The 18,488-nt window shown below is 44.1% G+C and overlaps 2 protein-coding genes across 2 annotated transcripts in view; one reads left to right on the top strand and one right to left on the bottom strand.

Annotated features, from left to right (window-relative positions):
• nudcd1 (NudC domain containing 1) overlaps nucleotides 1-1,454 on the bottom strand; it is a 48,271-nt gene extending 46,817 nt beyond the window's left edge. Inside the window, exon 1 of the mRNA XM_017721352.2 lies at nucleotides 1,206-1,454. Within this exon, the coding sequence (XP_017576841.1) occupies nucleotides 1,206-1,320 (115 nt within the window). The 5' untranslated portion in view covers nucleotides 1,321-1,454. The remainder of the gene's footprint in view (nucleotides 1-1,205) is intronic.
• Nucleotides 1,455-12,775: 11,321 nt separating this feature from the next.
• The window catches only part of LOC108441691 (PKHD1 like 1), a 100,326-nt gene continuing 94,613 nt past the window's right edge, over nucleotides 12,776-18,488 (top strand). The window contains exons 1-5 of the mRNA XM_037542782.1: nucleotides 12,776-12,833; nucleotides 12,993-13,070; nucleotides 14,665-14,809; nucleotides 17,424-17,532; nucleotides 17,645-17,702. Coding sequence (XP_037398679.1) covers nucleotides 12,776-12,833; nucleotides 12,993-13,070; nucleotides 14,665-14,809; nucleotides 17,424-17,532; nucleotides 17,645-17,702 — 448 coding nt within the window. The remainder of the gene's footprint in view (nucleotides 12,834-12,992; nucleotides 13,071-14,664; nucleotides 14,810-17,423; nucleotides 17,533-17,644; nucleotides 17,703-18,488) is intronic.

Genomic DNA, 18,488 nt, shown 5'->3' with positions numbered 1-18,488 from the left:
AGAAAGACACAGAGAGAGAGAGAGAGAGAAAGACACAGAGAGAGAGAGAGAGAGAGAGACACAGAGAGAGAGAGAGAGACACAGAGAGAGAGACACAGAGAGAGAGAGAGAGAGACACAGAGAGAGAGACACAGAGAGAGAGAGAGAGAGAGAGAGAGAGACACACAGAGAGAGAGAGAGAGAGACACAGAGAGAGAGACACAGAGAGAGAGAGAGAGAGAGAGAGAGAGAGAGACAGAGAGAGAGAGAGAGAGAGAGAGAGAGAGAGAGAGAGAGAGAGAGAGAGAGAGAGACACAGAGAGAGAGACACAGAGAGAGAGAGAGAGGGAAAGAGAAAGACAGGGAAAAAGAGAGAGAGAGAGGGAGAGAGAGACAGACACAGAGACACACAGAGAGAGAGAGAGAGAGAGAGAGAGAGACAGACAGACACAGAGACACAGAGACACAGAGAGAGAGAGAGAGAGAGAGAGAGAGAGAGAGAGAGAGAGAGAGAAAGAAAGACAGGGAAAAAGAGAGAGAGACAGAGAGAGAGGGAAAGAGAAAGACAGCGAAAGAGACAGGAGAGAGAGAGAGAGACAGAGAGAGACAGAGAGAGACAGGAGAGAGACAGGAGAGAGAGAGAGAGAGAGAGAGAGAGAGAGAGAGAGAGAGAGAGAGAGAGAGAGAGAGAGAGAGAAAGAGAGACAGAGAGAGAAAGAGAAAGACAGGGAAAAAGAGAGAGAGAGAGAGAGAGAGAGAGAGAGAGAGAGAGAGAGAGAGAGAGAGAGAGAGAGAGAAAGAGAGACAGAGAGAGAAAGAGAAAGACAGGGAAAAAGAGAGAGAGAGAGAGAGAGAGAGAGAGAGAGAGAGAGAGAGAGAGAGAGAGAGAGAGAGAGAGAGAGAGAGACAGAGAGACAGAGAGAGATATAAGAATGATCAGCATTTTCAGCATTACTGTCAACTGGGATGTTAGATTACACATAAACAAACAAACAAATAAATAAATAAATAAAACAGAAAAGCTGGTTTAATGAACCTTAAATCGTGGTGACAGTATAACTGATCACACTAAAAGTCTAGATAAGAGCCTCTTCTCATACCAAAGCTGAAGTCTGATATAATTTCCCCGTTCCACCTTAAATGGTGCAGTGGGAATGCACCATTTAAGGTGGACCGACAGAACTCGGATAGGAAGCTGAAGAACAACTTCCAGCCTGTCCTCTCACCTGCATCCAGCTCTACGTTATAACAGGGGATGGAGTCTAAGGAGAGCCTGTAGCTCTCGAAGCTGGGGTCCAGCAGCTGCCGGTCCACTCTCAGCGAGCAGTTGGCGTAAGCCATGTTCCTCCAGACGCCGGGAGCCGGTGACCCACACCCTTCAGCTCAGCTACACGCCGAAAACGGAGCCACGGCGGTGGGTCAGCGAGGATGAGCCCAGGCTGACGCTCATCGAGCGGAACTCGTGTTTCCCTTGTCCCGCGAGCCTCTTCGTAGACGGACCGCTCGCTCGGGCGGGATTCTGGGAAATGCAGTCCATGAGTTGAGCGTCGCGACCACCGCTCGGGGTATCAGGGTCTCTGAAGGGGCAGCGCGTCTAGTTGCACTTACAAAGCGTGTGAGATGTGACCGGAACTCCAACAACGATCATGCTCATCATCACCTCGAGTTAGACTACACATCTACATCGCAATGACTCAGTTTACCACAATGCTTTGCGGCAGGATCGGTACTTCGATGTGACAACTTACCCTCCGGTTCACTTGGACTGCAGACACGCTGCTGAACTTTGAGAAGTTTTTATTTAAAGGGGAACTCCACCGAATTTTCAAACAACAACAACAAGAAATATAACAATAATAATAATCATCATCATAAGCATTTTAATATAATACTAATACAGCTACTGCTACTACTAATAATAATAGTAATAATAATAATAATAATAATAATATGGTTTTGATGAGTTTAATGAGGTGTGTGTGTGTGTGTGTGTGTGTGTGTGTGTGTGTGTGTGTTTACACAGTATGAAACTCTACAGTGGTCAAAATGATGCAGATCAGCCAACAGAGATGGAGCTCTGGTGACTCCCATTTGGCGACTCAGGCAGACGTCACTCAGGGGCTCAAATAAAAAAGCGAGAGAGAGAGAGAGAGATACACAGAGAGAGAGGGGGGGAGAGAGAGAGAGAGGTGGAGAGAGAGAGAGATTGGGGGAGGGAGAGAGGGGGGAGGGGAGAGAGAAGGAGAGAGAGAGATAGAGGAGAGAGATAGGGAGAGAGAGAGAGAGAGGAGACAGAGAGAGAGGGAGAGAGGGAGAAAGGGACAGAGAGAGAGGGGAGAGAGAGAGAGAGAGAGAGAGAGAGGGGAGAGAGAGAGGGAGAGAGGGAGAAAGGGATAGAGAGAGAGGGGAGAGCGAGAGAGAGAGAGAGAGAGAGGGGAGAGAGAGAGAGAGAGAGAGGGGAGAGAGAGAGAGCGAGAGAGAGAGAGAGAGAGAGGGGAGAGAGAGAGAGCGAGAGAGAGAGAGAGAGGGGAGAGAGAGAGAGAGAGAGAGAGAGAGAGAGAGGGGAGAGAGAGAGAGAGAGGGGAGAGAGAGGGGAGAGAGAGAGAGAGATTGATTAACAGGACAGGTCCGTTTATGAAGAGATATTAGTGAGTCAGTAGGGCAACAGCTGATATCAGCAGAACGCTCGTGCCAGCAGCCGTTTTGAGTCTAGTTTTAAATGTAGAGAGTGTGTCTGAGTCCCGGACTGAGGTCGGGAGACGATTCCACAATTTCAGGGCTATGTGGAAAAAGCTGGACCACCTGCTGTGGTTTTTCTAATTCTAGGAACTGTCAGGCTGGTGTTTCGTGAGCAGAGCGGCGTGTGGTTTCATATGACTGAATTCACTAAGCTGCAGGGCCTTTTAATGATTTCTACATTAACAGAAGGATCGAATACTCTGCGCAAAACGTAACAGGTACCTGCTGTAATGAATTTACCACCATTAGCCTACCGTGTTTTGCACACTGTGGAATTAGGCCTCTGCATTTAACCCGTCCGTGCAGCGAAACACCCACATACATGCACACTAGTGAACACACACACTAGGGGGCAGTGAGCACACTTGCCCAGAGCAGTGGGCAGCCCTATCCACAGCACCTGGTGAGCAATTGGGGGTTAGGTGTTTACCACAATGCTTTGCGGCAGGATCGGTACTTCGATGTGACAACTTACCCTCCGGTTCACTTGGACTGCAGACACGCTGCTGAACTTTGAGAAGTTTTTATTTAAAGGGGAACTCCACCGAATTTTCAAACAACAACAACAAGAAATATAACAATAACAATAATAATAATCATCATCATAAGCATTTTAATATAATACTAATACAGCTACTGCTACTACTAATAATAATAGTAATAATAATAATAATAATAATAATAATATGGTTTTGATGAGTTTAATGAGGTGTGTGTGTGTGTGTGTGTGTGTGTGTGTGTGTGTGTGTGTGTGTGTGTGTCTGTGTGTCTGTGTGTGTGTGTGTGTTTACACAGTATGAAACTCTACAGTGGTCAAAATGATGCAGATCAGCCAACAGAGATGGAGCTCTGGTGACTCCCATATGGCGACTCAGGCAGACGTCACTCAGGGGCTCAAATAAAAAAGCGAGAGAGAGAGAGAGAGATACACAGAGAGAGAGGGGGGGAGAGAGAGAGAGAGGTGGAGAGAGAGAGAGATTGGGGGAGGGAGAGAGGGGGGAGGGGAGAGAGAAGGAGAGAGAGAGATAGAGGAGAGAGATAGGGAGAGAGAGAGAGAGAGGAGACAGAGAGAGAGGGAGAGAGGGAGAAAGGGACAGAGAGAGAGGGGAGAGAGAGAGAGAGAGAGAGAGAGAGGGGAGAGAGAGAGGGAGAGAGGGAGAAAGGGATAGAGAGAGAGGGGAGAGCGAGAGAGAGAGAGAGAGAGAGGGGAGAGAGAGAGAGCGAGAGAGAGAGAGAGAGAGGGGAGAGAGAGAGAGAGAGAGAGAGAGAGAGAGAGGGGAGAGAGAGAGAGAGAGGGGAGAGAGAGGGGAGAGAGAGAGAGAGAGATTGATTAACAGGACAGGTCCGTTTATGAAGAGATATTAGTGAGTCAGTAGTGCAACACCTGATATCAGCAGAACGCTCGTGCCAGCAGCCGTTTTGAGTCTAGTTTTAAATGTAGAGAGTGTCTCTGAGTCCCGGACTGAGGTCGGGAGACGATTCCACAATTTCAGGGCTATGTGGAAAAAGCTGGACCACCTGCTGTGGTTTTTCTAATTCTAGGAACTGTCAGGCTGGTGTTTCGTGAGCAGAGCGGCGTGTGGTTTCATATGACTGAATTCACTAAGCTGCAGGGCCTTTTAATGATTTCTACATTAACAGAAGGATCGAATACTCTGCGCAAAACGTAACAGGTACCTGCTGTAATGAATTTACCACCATTAGCCTACCGTGTTTTGCACACTGTGGAATTAGGCCTCTGCATTTAACCCGTCCGTGCAGCGAAACACCCACATACATGCACACTAGTGAACACACACACTAGGGGGCAGTGAGCACACTTGCCCAGAGCAGTGGGCAGCCCTATCCACAGCACCTGGTGAGCAATTGGGGGTTAGGTGTTTACCACAATGCTTTGCGGCAGGATCGGTACTTCGATGTGACAACTTACCCTCCGGTTCACTTGGACTGCAGACACGCTGCTGAACTTTGAGAAGTTTTTATTTAAAGGGGAACTCCACCGAATTTTCAAACAACAACAACAAGAAATATAACAATAACAATAATAATAATCATCATCATAAGCATTTTAATATAATACTAATACAGCTACTGCTACTACTAATAATAATAGTAATAGTAATAATAATAATAATAATAATAATATGGTTTTGATGAGTTTAATGAGGTGTGTGTGTGTGTGTGTGTGTGTGTGTGTGTGTGTGTGTGTGTGTGTGTGTGTGTGTGTGTTTACACAGTATGAAACTCTACAGTGGTCAAAATGATGCAGATCAGCCAACAGAGATGGAGCTCTGGTGACTCCCATTTGGCGACTCAGGCAGACGTCACTCAGGGGCTCAAATAAAAAAGCGAGAGAGAGAGAGAGAGATACACAGAGAGAGAGGGGGGGAGAGAGAGAGAGAGGTGGAGAGAGAGAGAGATTGGGGGAGGGAGAGAGGGGGGAGGGGAGAGAGAAGGAGAGAGAGAGATAGAGGAGAGAGATAGGGAGAGAGAGAGAGAGAGGAGACAGAGAGAGAGGGAGAGAGGGAGAAAGGGACAGAGAGAGAGGGGAGAGAGAGAGAGAGAGAGAGAGAGAGGGGAGAGAGAGAGGGAGAGAGGGAGAAAGGGATAGAGAGAGAGGGGAGAGCGAGAGAGAGAGAGAGAGAGAGGGGAGAGAGAGAGAGAGAGAGAGGGGAGAGAGAGAGAGCGAGAGAGAGAGAGAGAGAGAGGGGAGAGAGAGAGAGCGAGAGAGAGAGAGAGAGAGAGGGGAGAGAGAGAGAGAGAGAGAGAGAGAGAGAGAGGGGAGAGAGAGAGAGAGAGGGGAGAGAGAGGGGAGAGAGAGAGAGAGATTGATTAACAGGACAGGTCCGTTTATGAAGAGATATTAGTGAGTCAGTAGTGCAACAGCTGATATCAGCAGAACGCTCGTGCCAGCAGCCGTTTTGAGTCTAGTTTTAAATGTAGAGAGTGTCTCTGAGTCCCGGACTGAGGTCGGGAGACGATTCCACAATTTCAGGGCTATGTGGAAAAAGCTGGACCACCTGCTGTGGTTTTTCTAATTCTAGGAACTGTCAGGCTGGTGTTTCGTGAGCAGAGCGGCGTGTGGTTTCATATGACTGAATTCACTAAGCTGCAGGGCCTTTTAATGATTTCTACATTAACAGAAGGATCGAATACTCTGCGCAAAACGTAACAGGTACCTGCTGTAATGAATTTACCACCATTAGCCTACCGTGTTTTGCACACTGTGGAATTAGGCCTCTGCATTTAACCCGTCCGTGCAGCGAAACACCCACATACATGCACACTAGTGAACACACACACTAGGGGGCAGTGAGCACACTTGCCCAGAGCAGTGGGCAGCCCTATCCACAGCACCTGGTGAGCAATTGGGGGTTAGGTGTTTACCACAATGCTTTGCGGCAGGATCGGTACTTCGATGTGACAACTTACCCTCCGGTTCACTTGGACTGCAGACACGCTGCTGAACTTTGAGAAGTTTTTATTTAAAGGGGAACTCCACCGAATTTTCAAACAACAACAACAAGAAATATAACAATAACAATAATAATAATCATCATCATAAGCATTTTAATATAATACTAATACAGCTACTGCTACTACTAATAATAATAGTAATAATAATAATAATAATAATAATAATATGGTTTTGATGAGTTTAATGAGGTGTGTGTGTGTGTGTGTGTGTGTGTGTGTGTGTGTGTGTGTGTGTGTGTGTGTGTCTGTGTGTCTGTGTGTGTGTGTGTGTTTACACAGTATGAAACTCTACAGTGGTCAAAATGATGCAGATCAGCCAACAGAGATGGAGCTCTGGTGACTCCCATATGGCGACTCAGGCAGACGTCACTCAGGGGCTCAAATAAAAAAGCGAGAGAGAGAGAGAGAGATACACAGAGAGAGAGGGGGGGAGAGAGAGAGAGAGGTGGAGAGAGAGAGAGATTGGGGGAGGGAGAGAGGGGGGAGGGGAGAGAGAAGGAGAGAGAGAGATAGAGGAGAGAGATAGGGAGAGAGAGAGAGAGAGAGGAGACAGAGAGAGAGGGAGAGAGGGAGAAAGGGACAGAGAGAGAGGGGAGAGAGAGAGAGAGAGAGAGAGAGAGGGGAGAGAGAGAGGGAGAGAGGGAGAAAGGGATAGAGAGAGAGGGGAGAGCGAGAGAGAGAGAGAGAGAGAGGGGAGAGAGAGAGAGCGAGAGAGAGAGAGAGAGAGGGGAGAGAGAGAGAGAGAGAGAGAGAGAGAGAGAGAGGGGAGAGAGAGAGAGAGAGGGGAGAGAGAGGGGAGAGAGAGAGAGAGAGATTGATTAACAGGACAGGTCCGTTTATGAAGAGATATTAGTGAGTCAGTAGGGCAACACCTGATATCAGCAGAACGCTCGTGCCAGCAGCCGTTTTGAGTCTAGTTTTAAATGTAGAGAGTGTCTCTGAGTCCCGGACTGAGGTCGGGAGACGATTCCACAATTTCAGGGCTATGTGGAAAAAGCTGGACCACCTGCTGTGGTTTTTCTAATTCTAGGAACTGTCAGGCTGGTGTTTCGTGAGCAGAGCGGCGTGTGGTTTCATATGACTGAATTCACTAAGCTGCAGGGCCTTTTAATGATTTCTACATTAACAGAAGGATCGAATACTCTGCGCAAAACGTAACAGGTACCTGCTGTAATGAATTTACCACCATTAGCCTACCGTGTTTTGCACACTGTGGAATTAGGCCTCTGCATTTAACCTGTCCGTGCAGCGAAACACCCACATACATGCACACTAGTGAACACACACACTAGGGGGCAGTGAGCACACTTGCCCAGAGCAGTGGGCAGCCCTATCCACAGCACCTGGTGAGCAATTGGGGGTTAGGTGTCTTGCTCAAGGGCACTTCAGTCATGGACTGTCAGCCGAGGGGATCGAACCAGCAACCTTCCAGTCACAGATCTGGTTCCCTGACCTCCAGCCCACGACTGCCCACATGTTTGGAAGTATATGGTGACATTTTTTGGTCTTTGTAAGCTCAAGCATTTATTATTAAGTATTTTAGTGATAAAAATCTGATGTAATTCTATAAATGGGATTGGAAACCTACCTACCTTCTTTACTTGTATTTTATTTTGCCTTTTGGCCACCCAAGACCAACGGTTTAGGCACCGCTGACCTACCACGAACCTGATTTTGTCTGGTCTCAAGGGTAAACAGGGTAGGGCTGCCTGGGAATAGCTGTAATGGTTTTATCCCTCCTGTTATTTGAAACTCAGTGCCAGATACCTAGAAGAACATTAGTGTTTACACTGTGGACAAGCACAGTGAATGGTTCCTGAAGGAACACTCCTCTTGCTGCATAATTCACTGGTTTTTACAGCATTTGGCTGACGCTCTTATCCAGAGCGACTTACAATTTGATCTGTTTTTTTCCATGGGTGGGTGAAGGCGGTGTTAGGAGTCTTGCCCAAGGACTCTTATTGGTATAGTGTAGGGTGCTGACCCAGGCAGATGATTGAACCCCAGTCTACAGCGTAGAAGGAAGAGGTGTTACCCACTACACTAACCAACCATCAGTCATCCAGAGTGGTTTGATGTTCAATTGTTCACTGTAGAGAAACAGGGGTCGCCATGACTACAACACAAATATAGATAGGCTCCAGCACCACCCTGAGGGAGAAGCGGCTTAGGAAATGGATGGATGGATGGATGGATGGATGGATGGATGGATGGGTGGATGGATGGATGGATGGATGGATGGATGGATGTTTTTCACATTGACTCCTTGCTTCTGTTGCATGTGCCTTTTCTTGCTGTTGATTTATATATTTATTTTTCATGCTGTCTACATTTTGGATTATTCTCATCTTTCTTTTGTCCGGTCAGTGTTTATTACTAATTTTGCTTAACATTTATTCATTTTTGATGCAGTCATGAAGAATCCACCTTCACAAGCTGAAAGTGACAAAGGGAGTCACACTCTGGAAATGTTCACATTCCCTGTTTTACGTACAAACAGACAGAATAAAACTAATTCCCTCTCCCTGCCTTTTTTCCAACCGCCCACATGTCCAGCCGGACACTGAAGGACGACTGACTGTCGAGCCCTCCTGCTGCCCACTTCAGACCAGCTGCCCGTGCCCCAGCTACCACCACCTGCCTTGGACTAGCTGCCCACCCTACACTGAAGTTCTCATAGACTCCCAGCTATTCCTACTACTAATACTACTGCTATTAATATTAGTAGTATAATCACTTGTAGGTCGTTTGACCAGAGGAGGATGGGTCCTCCCCTGGTGAGCCTTGGTTCCTCCCAAGGTTTCATCCTCAGCTCTGAGGGAGGTTCTCCTTGCCACTGTTGCCCCTGGCTTGCTGTCCTGGGGGTTTTACATTCATGTTAAAACTCTGTCTTTACGGGAATTCTGTGAAGCTGCTTTGTGACAACATCAGTTGCAAAAAGCGCTACAAATAAATTTGATTTGATTTGATTTGGCCTTCCGGCCGATAACCGCTGGGATAGGCTCCAGCAACCAAACCGCCCCCCCCACCCGCGACCCTGAGGGAGAAGTGGCTTAGAAAATGGATGGATGGATGGATGGATGCTTTGATTTGAAATTGAGCAGAGACCTGCACGTCTGTTAAGAGACGAGTGTATGTAGCTCAGGGAGGTGGGCTTCAGATGCCCGTTATCTTGCTGTCTCTCTCTCCCACACATAAACACTCACTGGCCAGTTTAAGCCACAAGTTCATTAGAATTCACTCAGATCAGTTTATTGTGATTTACTCGAATGCATTAAGTGCGCATTACTCAAGTATCTTAGAAGCTATATTACGCACTCTGTGGAACAATTAACTTAATTAATGATGAGCCCACCTCAGCTGGTTTCCCTCGCTACATCAGTCTGGGATGCCGAGTTGGGTGGGACACGTTTTCTGCTGTGCTGCATCTTCCACAGCGCTCACTGGGAGACCCAGACACGCGTTGCCACTTTATATCAATCTCCAACTATCTGAATACATCTGAGCCGCACCTTTAATTGTATTCTCCCTTTTATTGTATTTTATTTTATATAATTTAGTGTCCTATGCTTTGACTATTCAATGCAAAATGCTCTTCCTGATATTTGATATTTGTTTTTGTGTATCTGTGTTTGATATTTGCTGATAAGGTCCTTGATGTTGTGACATCAGGGCTACAGTTTGCTGTCCTATGCATTGACCGTTTAGTACATAATGTATTTCCTGGTATTATTTGCCTCTTCAGTGCACGCACAGGTATAAGAATGAATAGCCCAGTAATGTGTGAGTCTGAAGACCCCCCCTGTCCTCTCAATCGAACCACTTGCTGTAATTGTGTGGTAGAACAATAATGCACTAATCTCCCTTTCTTCTGGCACATGTCGAGGCAGGTTTAAGCGCAGTTAAAGATGACTGACAGGCTGAGACGGCGACTGATTGAGGTTTACAATGCGCTGTTAAGGAGATGGAGGTGAGACAGACGGGAAATACGTTCTGAATTTTTTTTCCGCCTGAAGAAAACAGCCTCCTATAAAAGGTAAGCTCACCTGCAGGCTGCTGAGTCGTTCACACCCTGAGGGGACAGCTTTTACGAACAGGTATGTACCATAATTGCAATAATAATAATAATAATAATAATAATAATGATGACAGTATTTTCTGTGTCGGTGTCCACAGTTTTCTGTTAGACTTTCAACTTTAGTCACTATGTTATGTTTGTTTGGGCTTTTTCTTAAACTTAACAGTTGCATTTGAGGTAAGGAATGAATGAAACACAGATTCACAACTTCAATAATAAAAAAACTTAATTCAGACGGAATTCAGAATAAAATGCTTGGGTGCATAAAATAAAATAAAAACAATTTTTAAAAATTAGACACAATTTAGGCAAATTTAGGCAATTTGCTGCTACTCTCTACCTGCACTGTACACTTTATATACAGATCAATGTTTACACCACTAGTACTTCTGCATTTACTGCACTGTACTGCAGTTCACCAGCACATTTCTGTCTATATACCTGACACACTTGAATATCTGACTATGCATTAACTGTCTATACATCCAATACACCTGTAACACTTGCCTACGCACATCTTGTCTACATTCGACACCTGAACCTACTGACTCTGCACATTTTGTCTGTCTTTTGTCTTTGAACTGTTTACTATGCATCTTTTATTACTGCACTGGAAAAGTCGCCTGATAGTGTTTCATTATACTGTACTACCCTGTATTGTACAATGGCATTAAGTTGAATTGAATTGAATTGAATTGAATTGAAAATTTGTCAAGTTCTTGTGAGGAAGCACCCTGAGTGAGTGAGAACATCACCTCTCAAAAAATACAGGCAAAAAATTCTACCTCCAAGTGAGCTGATTAATCAGCAATCAGTGAATTGTTGGATTGTCCCTCTGAGACAGTAAAGCAGATGGAAAGGTATCTGAGAATTATTAACTTAAATGTAAATCAGATAAAACATTTTAAAAAGTGTAAAGTCTGGACAGAAGAGTTTCACCATCAGAGGCACAGCAAAAAATAAATGTCTTTAGTCTGGGCTTAAGTTGGCCTTAATGCACTTAATCCAGTGCAGAATACTGGATGGTCAGGTTTCTACAAACCTTCGAACCCGTGTTGTCCTTTGCTGCCACCTGAACCTTCAGGCTTCTCCAAATTTCTCCAGATTCATATGATCTTTCATTTTCCTCCATTCAGCAGCTTGATTTGACCAATTCCTTTATTTCTTTGTTTTCACTCTCCTCCTCAACGTCTCTGCCTTCTTGTCCATTTCCACCACATGGCTTATGTCGATTGAATATTTTCTCAATATTCTGACCTGTTTGTGAGATTTATTCCCTCACTTTTATGACTCAAGTTGGAAATTATGTCGTTTTGAGATATTGAGTTATTGTTTTGGAATCAGCTGAGCTGCTTAAAATTTGTATATGCATGCTAATTACAGGAGCGGCGTTTATTTATTTATTTATTCAAATCATGAAAGAGAGAAGGGAACAAACTGGCATTTTTTTTCCCTCTTCCTAGCAAGAAAACACCTTCCATGCTTTTTATAAATCAATGTTTCATCAATAACAGCATTTTTCAAGAATCGGCAGCACAATGTTTTATGTTTTTATACAATTTTGAACACATTTAAAAAGATAAATAATCTTAAACATGAAGGAAAGCATGTAAGAAACACAGATTCACAAACAATAATATAAGATTAAAATAGAAGAGAAAGAAAAAACACAAGACATATATATACATATCGCTGTTGTCGGAACAAACCTTGTATCTCCAATATGGAGACTTTACAGGAGAAGGAAAAAACCTACTTTACTTTTAATGTAAGTCAATGGAACCAGACGTCTTTCCAAGTCATTTTGAGCCGTTTCCTTTGGTCCATTCACCACGAGATATACACACAATGTAAAGGGAAACGGCCATTTTTACAAGGTTTTCTTCCGACAGCAGCAATATATATATATATGTGTGTGTGTGTGTGTGTGTGTGTGTGTGTGTGTGTGTGTGTGTGTGTGCATATATATATATATATATATATATATAATATATATAACTGCAGTATAGATTAAAACTGTAATTTGAATGGCATAGTGGTGTCCGCTGTGAGTGTTTTCCAGCGTAAGGCACAGAACATCTCCAGTTTTCTAGACTCAGTCTTATGATCTGTACCTGGGTGAACTGTAGTATTTGAGGAGATTTTACTGGGCTGTGAATAATCTGTCTGAGTTTGGCTTTGACAGCCAGGATGCAGAGCTATTAAGAAGCATTTCAAACTTTAGGCCGGTTGATTGCAGTATATTGACATGCACTCATGCAAGCTGACTAAAAGCTGGAACTATGGAGCAATAACAAAAAGAAGAGCAGGGTTAGGAGGATTTTGCCATGTTTTAAGGTTGTGACAGGTTCTGCTTATGGAAATGAGTTTCAAGAGGCCCACAGTTCCTTGCGGCACCCCTGTTTTAGGGTGATACTGTATCTTATATCATATCTTATTTCTTATATTTACAGCTTTTATCTGCAGAAACACACAGCTGGACTCGTTTTTGATCCAGAAACCATGAGGAGGCGCGGATGCGCGCAGCTCGCCGTCTGGGCTCTGCTCCTCAGCTTCTCAGGCAAGACACTACTGGGTTATAAACTAGCTCTCCCAGCTTACTGTTCACACAGAACGCTGTCGGTATTGGTTAACTATGTTCAAGGCTTCAGCGTCATTCACAGCCTTTTGGTTCAACCTGTTTATTCATTTTAATCGTTATATTAAATGTGTCCCTCAGGAGCGCAGCGTGTGGACAGAGTAACCCCAAATTACGGCAGCATAAATGGAGCGACGCGGCTCACCATAGATGGGCAAGGTAAGCAGAGGAGGACAGAAAGCACTGATATATTTACTCACCTTCATGTAAACAAAGCAAAGGTTTTGCTGTTTTGATGGATTTGTACATTTCTCATTATGTTCAAGCTATAATATTCAATATATTTGTGAGGAATTTTGAATGAAGTTTAATTTGTCTAAGGCCACTTTATTAGGTCCTATTTATTAGGTAACAGGTAGCTAATCAGCCAATCACATGGCCTCAACTCACTGCATTTAGGTGTGTAGAGGTGGTCAAGACAACCTGCTGAAGTGCAGACCGAGCATCAGAACGGGGAAGAAAGGGGATTTAAGGGACTTTGAACGTGGCGTGGTTGTTGGAGCCAGACGGGCTGGTCAGAGTATTTCAGAAACTGCTGATCTGCTGGGATTTTCACACACAACCATCTCTAGGGTTCACAGAGAACGGTCCGAAAAAGAGGAAATATCCAGTGAGCGGTCAGTTGTGTGGATGAAAATGCCTTGTTGATGTGAGAGGTCAGAGGAGAATGGGCAGACTGGTTTCAGATGATAGAAAGACAACAGGAACTCAAATAACCAACCAGAACCTCTGAGGAACGTTTCCAACACCTTGTTGAAAGTCTGTCACGAAGAATTAAGACAGTTCTGAAGGCAAAAGGGGGTCCAACCTTTTACTAGCAAGGTGTACCTAATAAAGTGGTCATAGAGTGTAAATGCAATTTAAAAAATAACAAACGACTACATAAATAAGCCACTGACCCATGAGGACTTCCCCAACTCAAAACCAGCTGCAACTCCCAACACACGCAACATGCTTCACATAACAACACACAACATAAACAGCCACAACATAATATTAAATGGTTTACATGTTAACAAAGCCACCTCTAAAAGCTCCCTCATATGCGGCGTGATGCCTAAGACGTTGTTTTATTCTGAGGATTAGGTGTAAAACATAACACATAACATATTTAGATACACTTATCTTAATAATACAATGTACTGTTGCAGAAAAGTGTCTCTAAATTACTTTATTTACATCTTTATGACTGAATCATGCAGAAATTTTGAAAAATCAGTGGAATTCCCCTTTACGTTACCCTGCAGCTCTTTACGGACTTCAGGAGTTTTTAGACCTGATACATTTATAGTTCCTCTCACGCTGTTTTTTTGGGGGGGGCTACTTTTTGTTATAATTGTTCTTTCACTAAAATGACATATACTGGCATGTTGGGCAGTCGTGGGCTGGAGGTTAGGGATCTGGCCCTGTGACTGGAAGGTTGCCGGTTCAATCCCCAGGGCCGACAGTCCATGAATGAGGTGTCCTTGAGCAAGACACCTAACCCCCAACTGCTCCCCGGGCGCCGTGGATAGGGCTGCCCACCGCTCTGGGCAAGTGTGTGCTCACTGCCCCCTAGTGTGTGTGTTCACTAGTGTGTATGTGGTGTTTCACTTCACGGATGGGTTAAATGCGGAGGTGGAATTTCCCCGTTTGTGGGATCGAAAAAGTATCACTTAATCACTTAATGTGGGTTTAGCCTGTATCTACCCTTCTGGTTGTCTGTAAGATCATTACAAGTGTCTTGAAAATGACGTTGGCCTGTTTTTCTCAGGATTTGCCCAGCAGAGTCAGTTCAGTCTCAACATCGACGACCCCGACATCGGCAACTTTGTGACGTTGGTGTCTAGAACCAGATCCTTTCCCTGCGATGTGGAGAGAGATGCCAGCGTCTCCAACAAGATAACCTGCTACACCAGGTAACCCTGCTCACTTGCCCACACAGGAGGATAGGCCTATTAGCACTGGGTTTAAAAATCTCAGTCCCTCATTCCACCACACAGCTCATTATGTCACGTTATTTATTTATTGTTTGTTTAAAACTGCTTAAGTTTTCATTATATTTTTCTTATATCGTGTACTTTTGCAACGCAAAAACATGATCTTTTTTCAAGCAAAGTGCTTTGGTCATTTAAAATGAAGAGCGTTATTTCAGCCATAGCAGCTTAACGCATAACCCAGTCAATTTAAGGTTTTAGGAATCAGAATCATTTTATTTTGCCAGGTATGTTTCACATACAAAATATTAGTCTTAGTGAGTCACTCCTGTATGACATGTAACACACTGAACAGACCAGACAAGCAAACTGATCATTAACAAAGCATTTAACTAAGAGAAGGATACAAAAAAAGGATTCATGAATAATAAAGAGCCAAGGAGGAGCTAAAGAGAAGTCTGAATATCTGAACATATGCAGATAAGAATTCTTATACATACACTATATAGCCAAACATATTCAGTCACCCATCCAAATCACTGAATTCAGGTGTTCCAGTCACTTCCATGGCCACAGGTGTATAAAGCCGAGCCCCTCGGCCTGCAGACTGCTTCTACAGACATTAGTGAAAGAATGGGTCGCTCTCAGGAGCTCAGTGAACGCCAGCGTGGTACCGTGATCGGACGCCACCTGTGCAGCAAGTCCAGTCGTGAAATTTCCTCACTACTAAATATTCCACAGTCCACTGTCAGTGGGATTATAACAAAGTGGAAGCGATTGGGAACGAATGCTGAGGGGCATAGTGCGCAGAGGTCGCCAACTCTGCAGAGTCAATCACTACAGACCTCCAAACTTCATGTGGCCTTCAGATCAGCTCAAGAACAGCGTAGAGAGCTTCATGGAATGGGTTTCCATGGCCGAGCAGCTGCATCCAAGCCTTACATCACCAAGCGCAATGCAAAGCATGGAATGCAGTGGTGTAAAGCGCCGCCACTGGACTCTAGAGCAGTGGAGACGTGTTCTCTGTAGTGACCAATCACGCTTCTCCATCTGGAAATCCAATGAATGAGTCTGGTTTGGCGGTTGCCAGGAGACGGTACTTGTCTGACTGCATTGTGCTGAGTGTAAAGTTTTGTGGAGGGGGGATCATGGTGTTGGATTGTTTTTCAGGAGTTGGGCTCGGCCCCTTAGTTCCAGTGAAAGGAGCTCTTAAAGCTTCAGCACCAAGAGATTTTGGACAATTTCACGCTCCCAACTTTGTGGGAACAGTTTGGGGGACGGCCCCTTCCTGTTCCAACATGATTCCGCACCAGTGCACAAAGCAGGTCCATAAAGACGTGGATGAGCCAGTTTGGTGTGGAAGAACTTGACTGGCCTGCACAGAGTCCTGACCTCAACCCCATAGAACACCTTTGGGATGAATTAGAGCGGAGACTGTGAGCCAGGCCTTCTCGTCCAACATCAGTGTCTGACCTCACAAATGTGCTTCTGGTAGAACGGTCAAAAATTCCCATAAACACTCCTAACCCTTGTGGAAAGCCTTCCCAGAAAAGTTGAAGCTGTTTGTAGCTGCAGAGGGTGAGCCAACATCATATTAAACCCTATGGATTAAAAATGGGATCTCACTCAAGTTCATATGCGTGTGAAGACAGACGAGCCAATATTTTTGGCAATATAATGCATGAAGATCTGATGACATATACTATAAAAATTGTTACATACAGAATATTGCAGAATGATAACAAACATTTGAATTGTGTCAGCTTGTTTGAGCTTTTAACGTTTCCAGTTTCGCATGTGGGGAGCTCTCACTCTGAGAATCTCATTTCAGCGTTTGACAGCATTGACTGTTTTCTTGCGAATGCAGACCACACCTTGGTAAGTGAGGTAATGAGAGGGGGGAACTCTGAGGAACTTTGGGCTAGAGTTCAGTGCAGCTTCTGTGGGTCACAAGAAGTCCAACCAATCCCCCCCCCCCCCCACGTCCCATTAAAGATCAGTTGCAGACGTGGACAAGGTTGAGGATAAAGGGGAGGAGGTGGGGTACGAAATTCGTCATGAGTACTAGGAGCAAAGGACTGGTATTAAGTAGGAGAAGTTTAGGTGTGGTCTTTCCTCAAACTTCTGTTATGTCATAACTCCATTTCACTAGTGTGTTCAGCTAGAGGTGCAGTGTTGTTTTCATAGACAAACTGATGCCACCTTAATGAACACCTGAGGGTGGTTTGGTTGGTTTGCCTCAAGTATCCAGTGCTAAACTAAAATTTTGTTCAGTGGAATTCTTGAATTATATATTTTTTTTGCTGAAAAATTCTTTGAAGTATTGTGATGTTATATTGGTGCCACATCTGAGGTGCTCAGGTGGTAATACACTGTTAAAAACAACTATCCTGCTACAACTTTTACCTAGACCAGTTTTACCCCCCATCAGCAATTTGTTCAGATGTAATATGAATATTCAATTCATATTCAACCAATTGAATATTTAAATTCATGTAAATATAAACCACTATTTTTTAGTTTATCACAGTGAAATTCATTACACTATAAATTAAATGCGGAATACTTGTTAAAGGTGCACCTCTGTCTTTTCCAGAGCGATGCCTGAGGATGACTATGAGGTCCACGTCAAAGTGGATGGCGTTCCCATTCCTGCTAGTAGTGTGTGTTGGGGAATGAAATGGTATTACTGGTGCACATTCTATGTAAGTGTGATTGTTATGGGTTTTATCCAGAGCTGAAGCTAATCGCTTTGCCTTTTACCTTGTAACACACATTTGTGATTGATGTTAACACATGCATGTTGCTCCTTCTCAGACTCGATGGTACAACACGCCCTCCATCCACAAAACCACACCTCTAACCGGCCTGCCAGGTGCAAATTATCCCATTCTATTCTTATTTCATATGTAATACTATAATGGACTTATGGCCAATATCATTAGAACTTTTCTATTTACCGCTTTTTATTTTGCAAATAAAAGAGGTAAATACAGCACTGTGTGAAAGTCTCAGGCACCCAAGACACATTTTCAAAATCTATTTATTTGTGCAGTTTGTGTTTATTTGCTGAGAAAAGTGTTAATCTTTGAATAAACTAAATTTATAGAATATTAATAATGATTTTATATACACATATATAATAACTAGTGATGTTCTGGATGTTGGTGTGTTTGTTTACCCATCTCCAAGCCTCTCCTCCTCGAGGAAGTCCAGTATTATATGTAGTTAAAAAGCAGCTCCTGGTTTGACCAATCAGTGCTCAGTAAATTGAGCTCATGATGTCATTGATGATATTAACGAGTCTCTGTGGCGGCTGTGAAGGTGTCCAGGAAAAATATGGACCCGAGAAATTCTCGTTACTTTTTATTGTTTTTCTGTTTATTTGAATTATGAATACGACTTTATTCTAATGTATATTGTGATAAACTCACTGCGGAGGTCAACTGGTTAAAAATTTGCTTAGATGCCTAAAACCTCCGCACAGGACTGTATAGTACATAAAAGTGTTAATGTTTCAAAGCATAACATTTACTCCCCAGTCCATAAAGTAGATATATGAGAGCAAAGCTGGAACAGCCCATTTTGAGTATAAAGTTTTGTGCTGTCACATTAACCAGGTTATTTATCAATACCTGACTACTCAACCTAGTGAGGTTTG

The sequence above is a fragment of the Pygocentrus nattereri genome, chromosome 1, assembly GCF_015220715.1.
Source record: "Pygocentrus nattereri isolate fPygNat1 chromosome 1, fPygNat1.pri, whole genome shotgun sequence".
In the NCBI taxonomy this organism is placed as follows: domain Eukaryota; kingdom Metazoa; phylum Chordata; class Actinopteri; order Characiformes; family Serrasalmidae; genus Pygocentrus; species Pygocentrus nattereri.
This window is presented reverse-complemented; position numbering and strand designations above follow the sequence as displayed.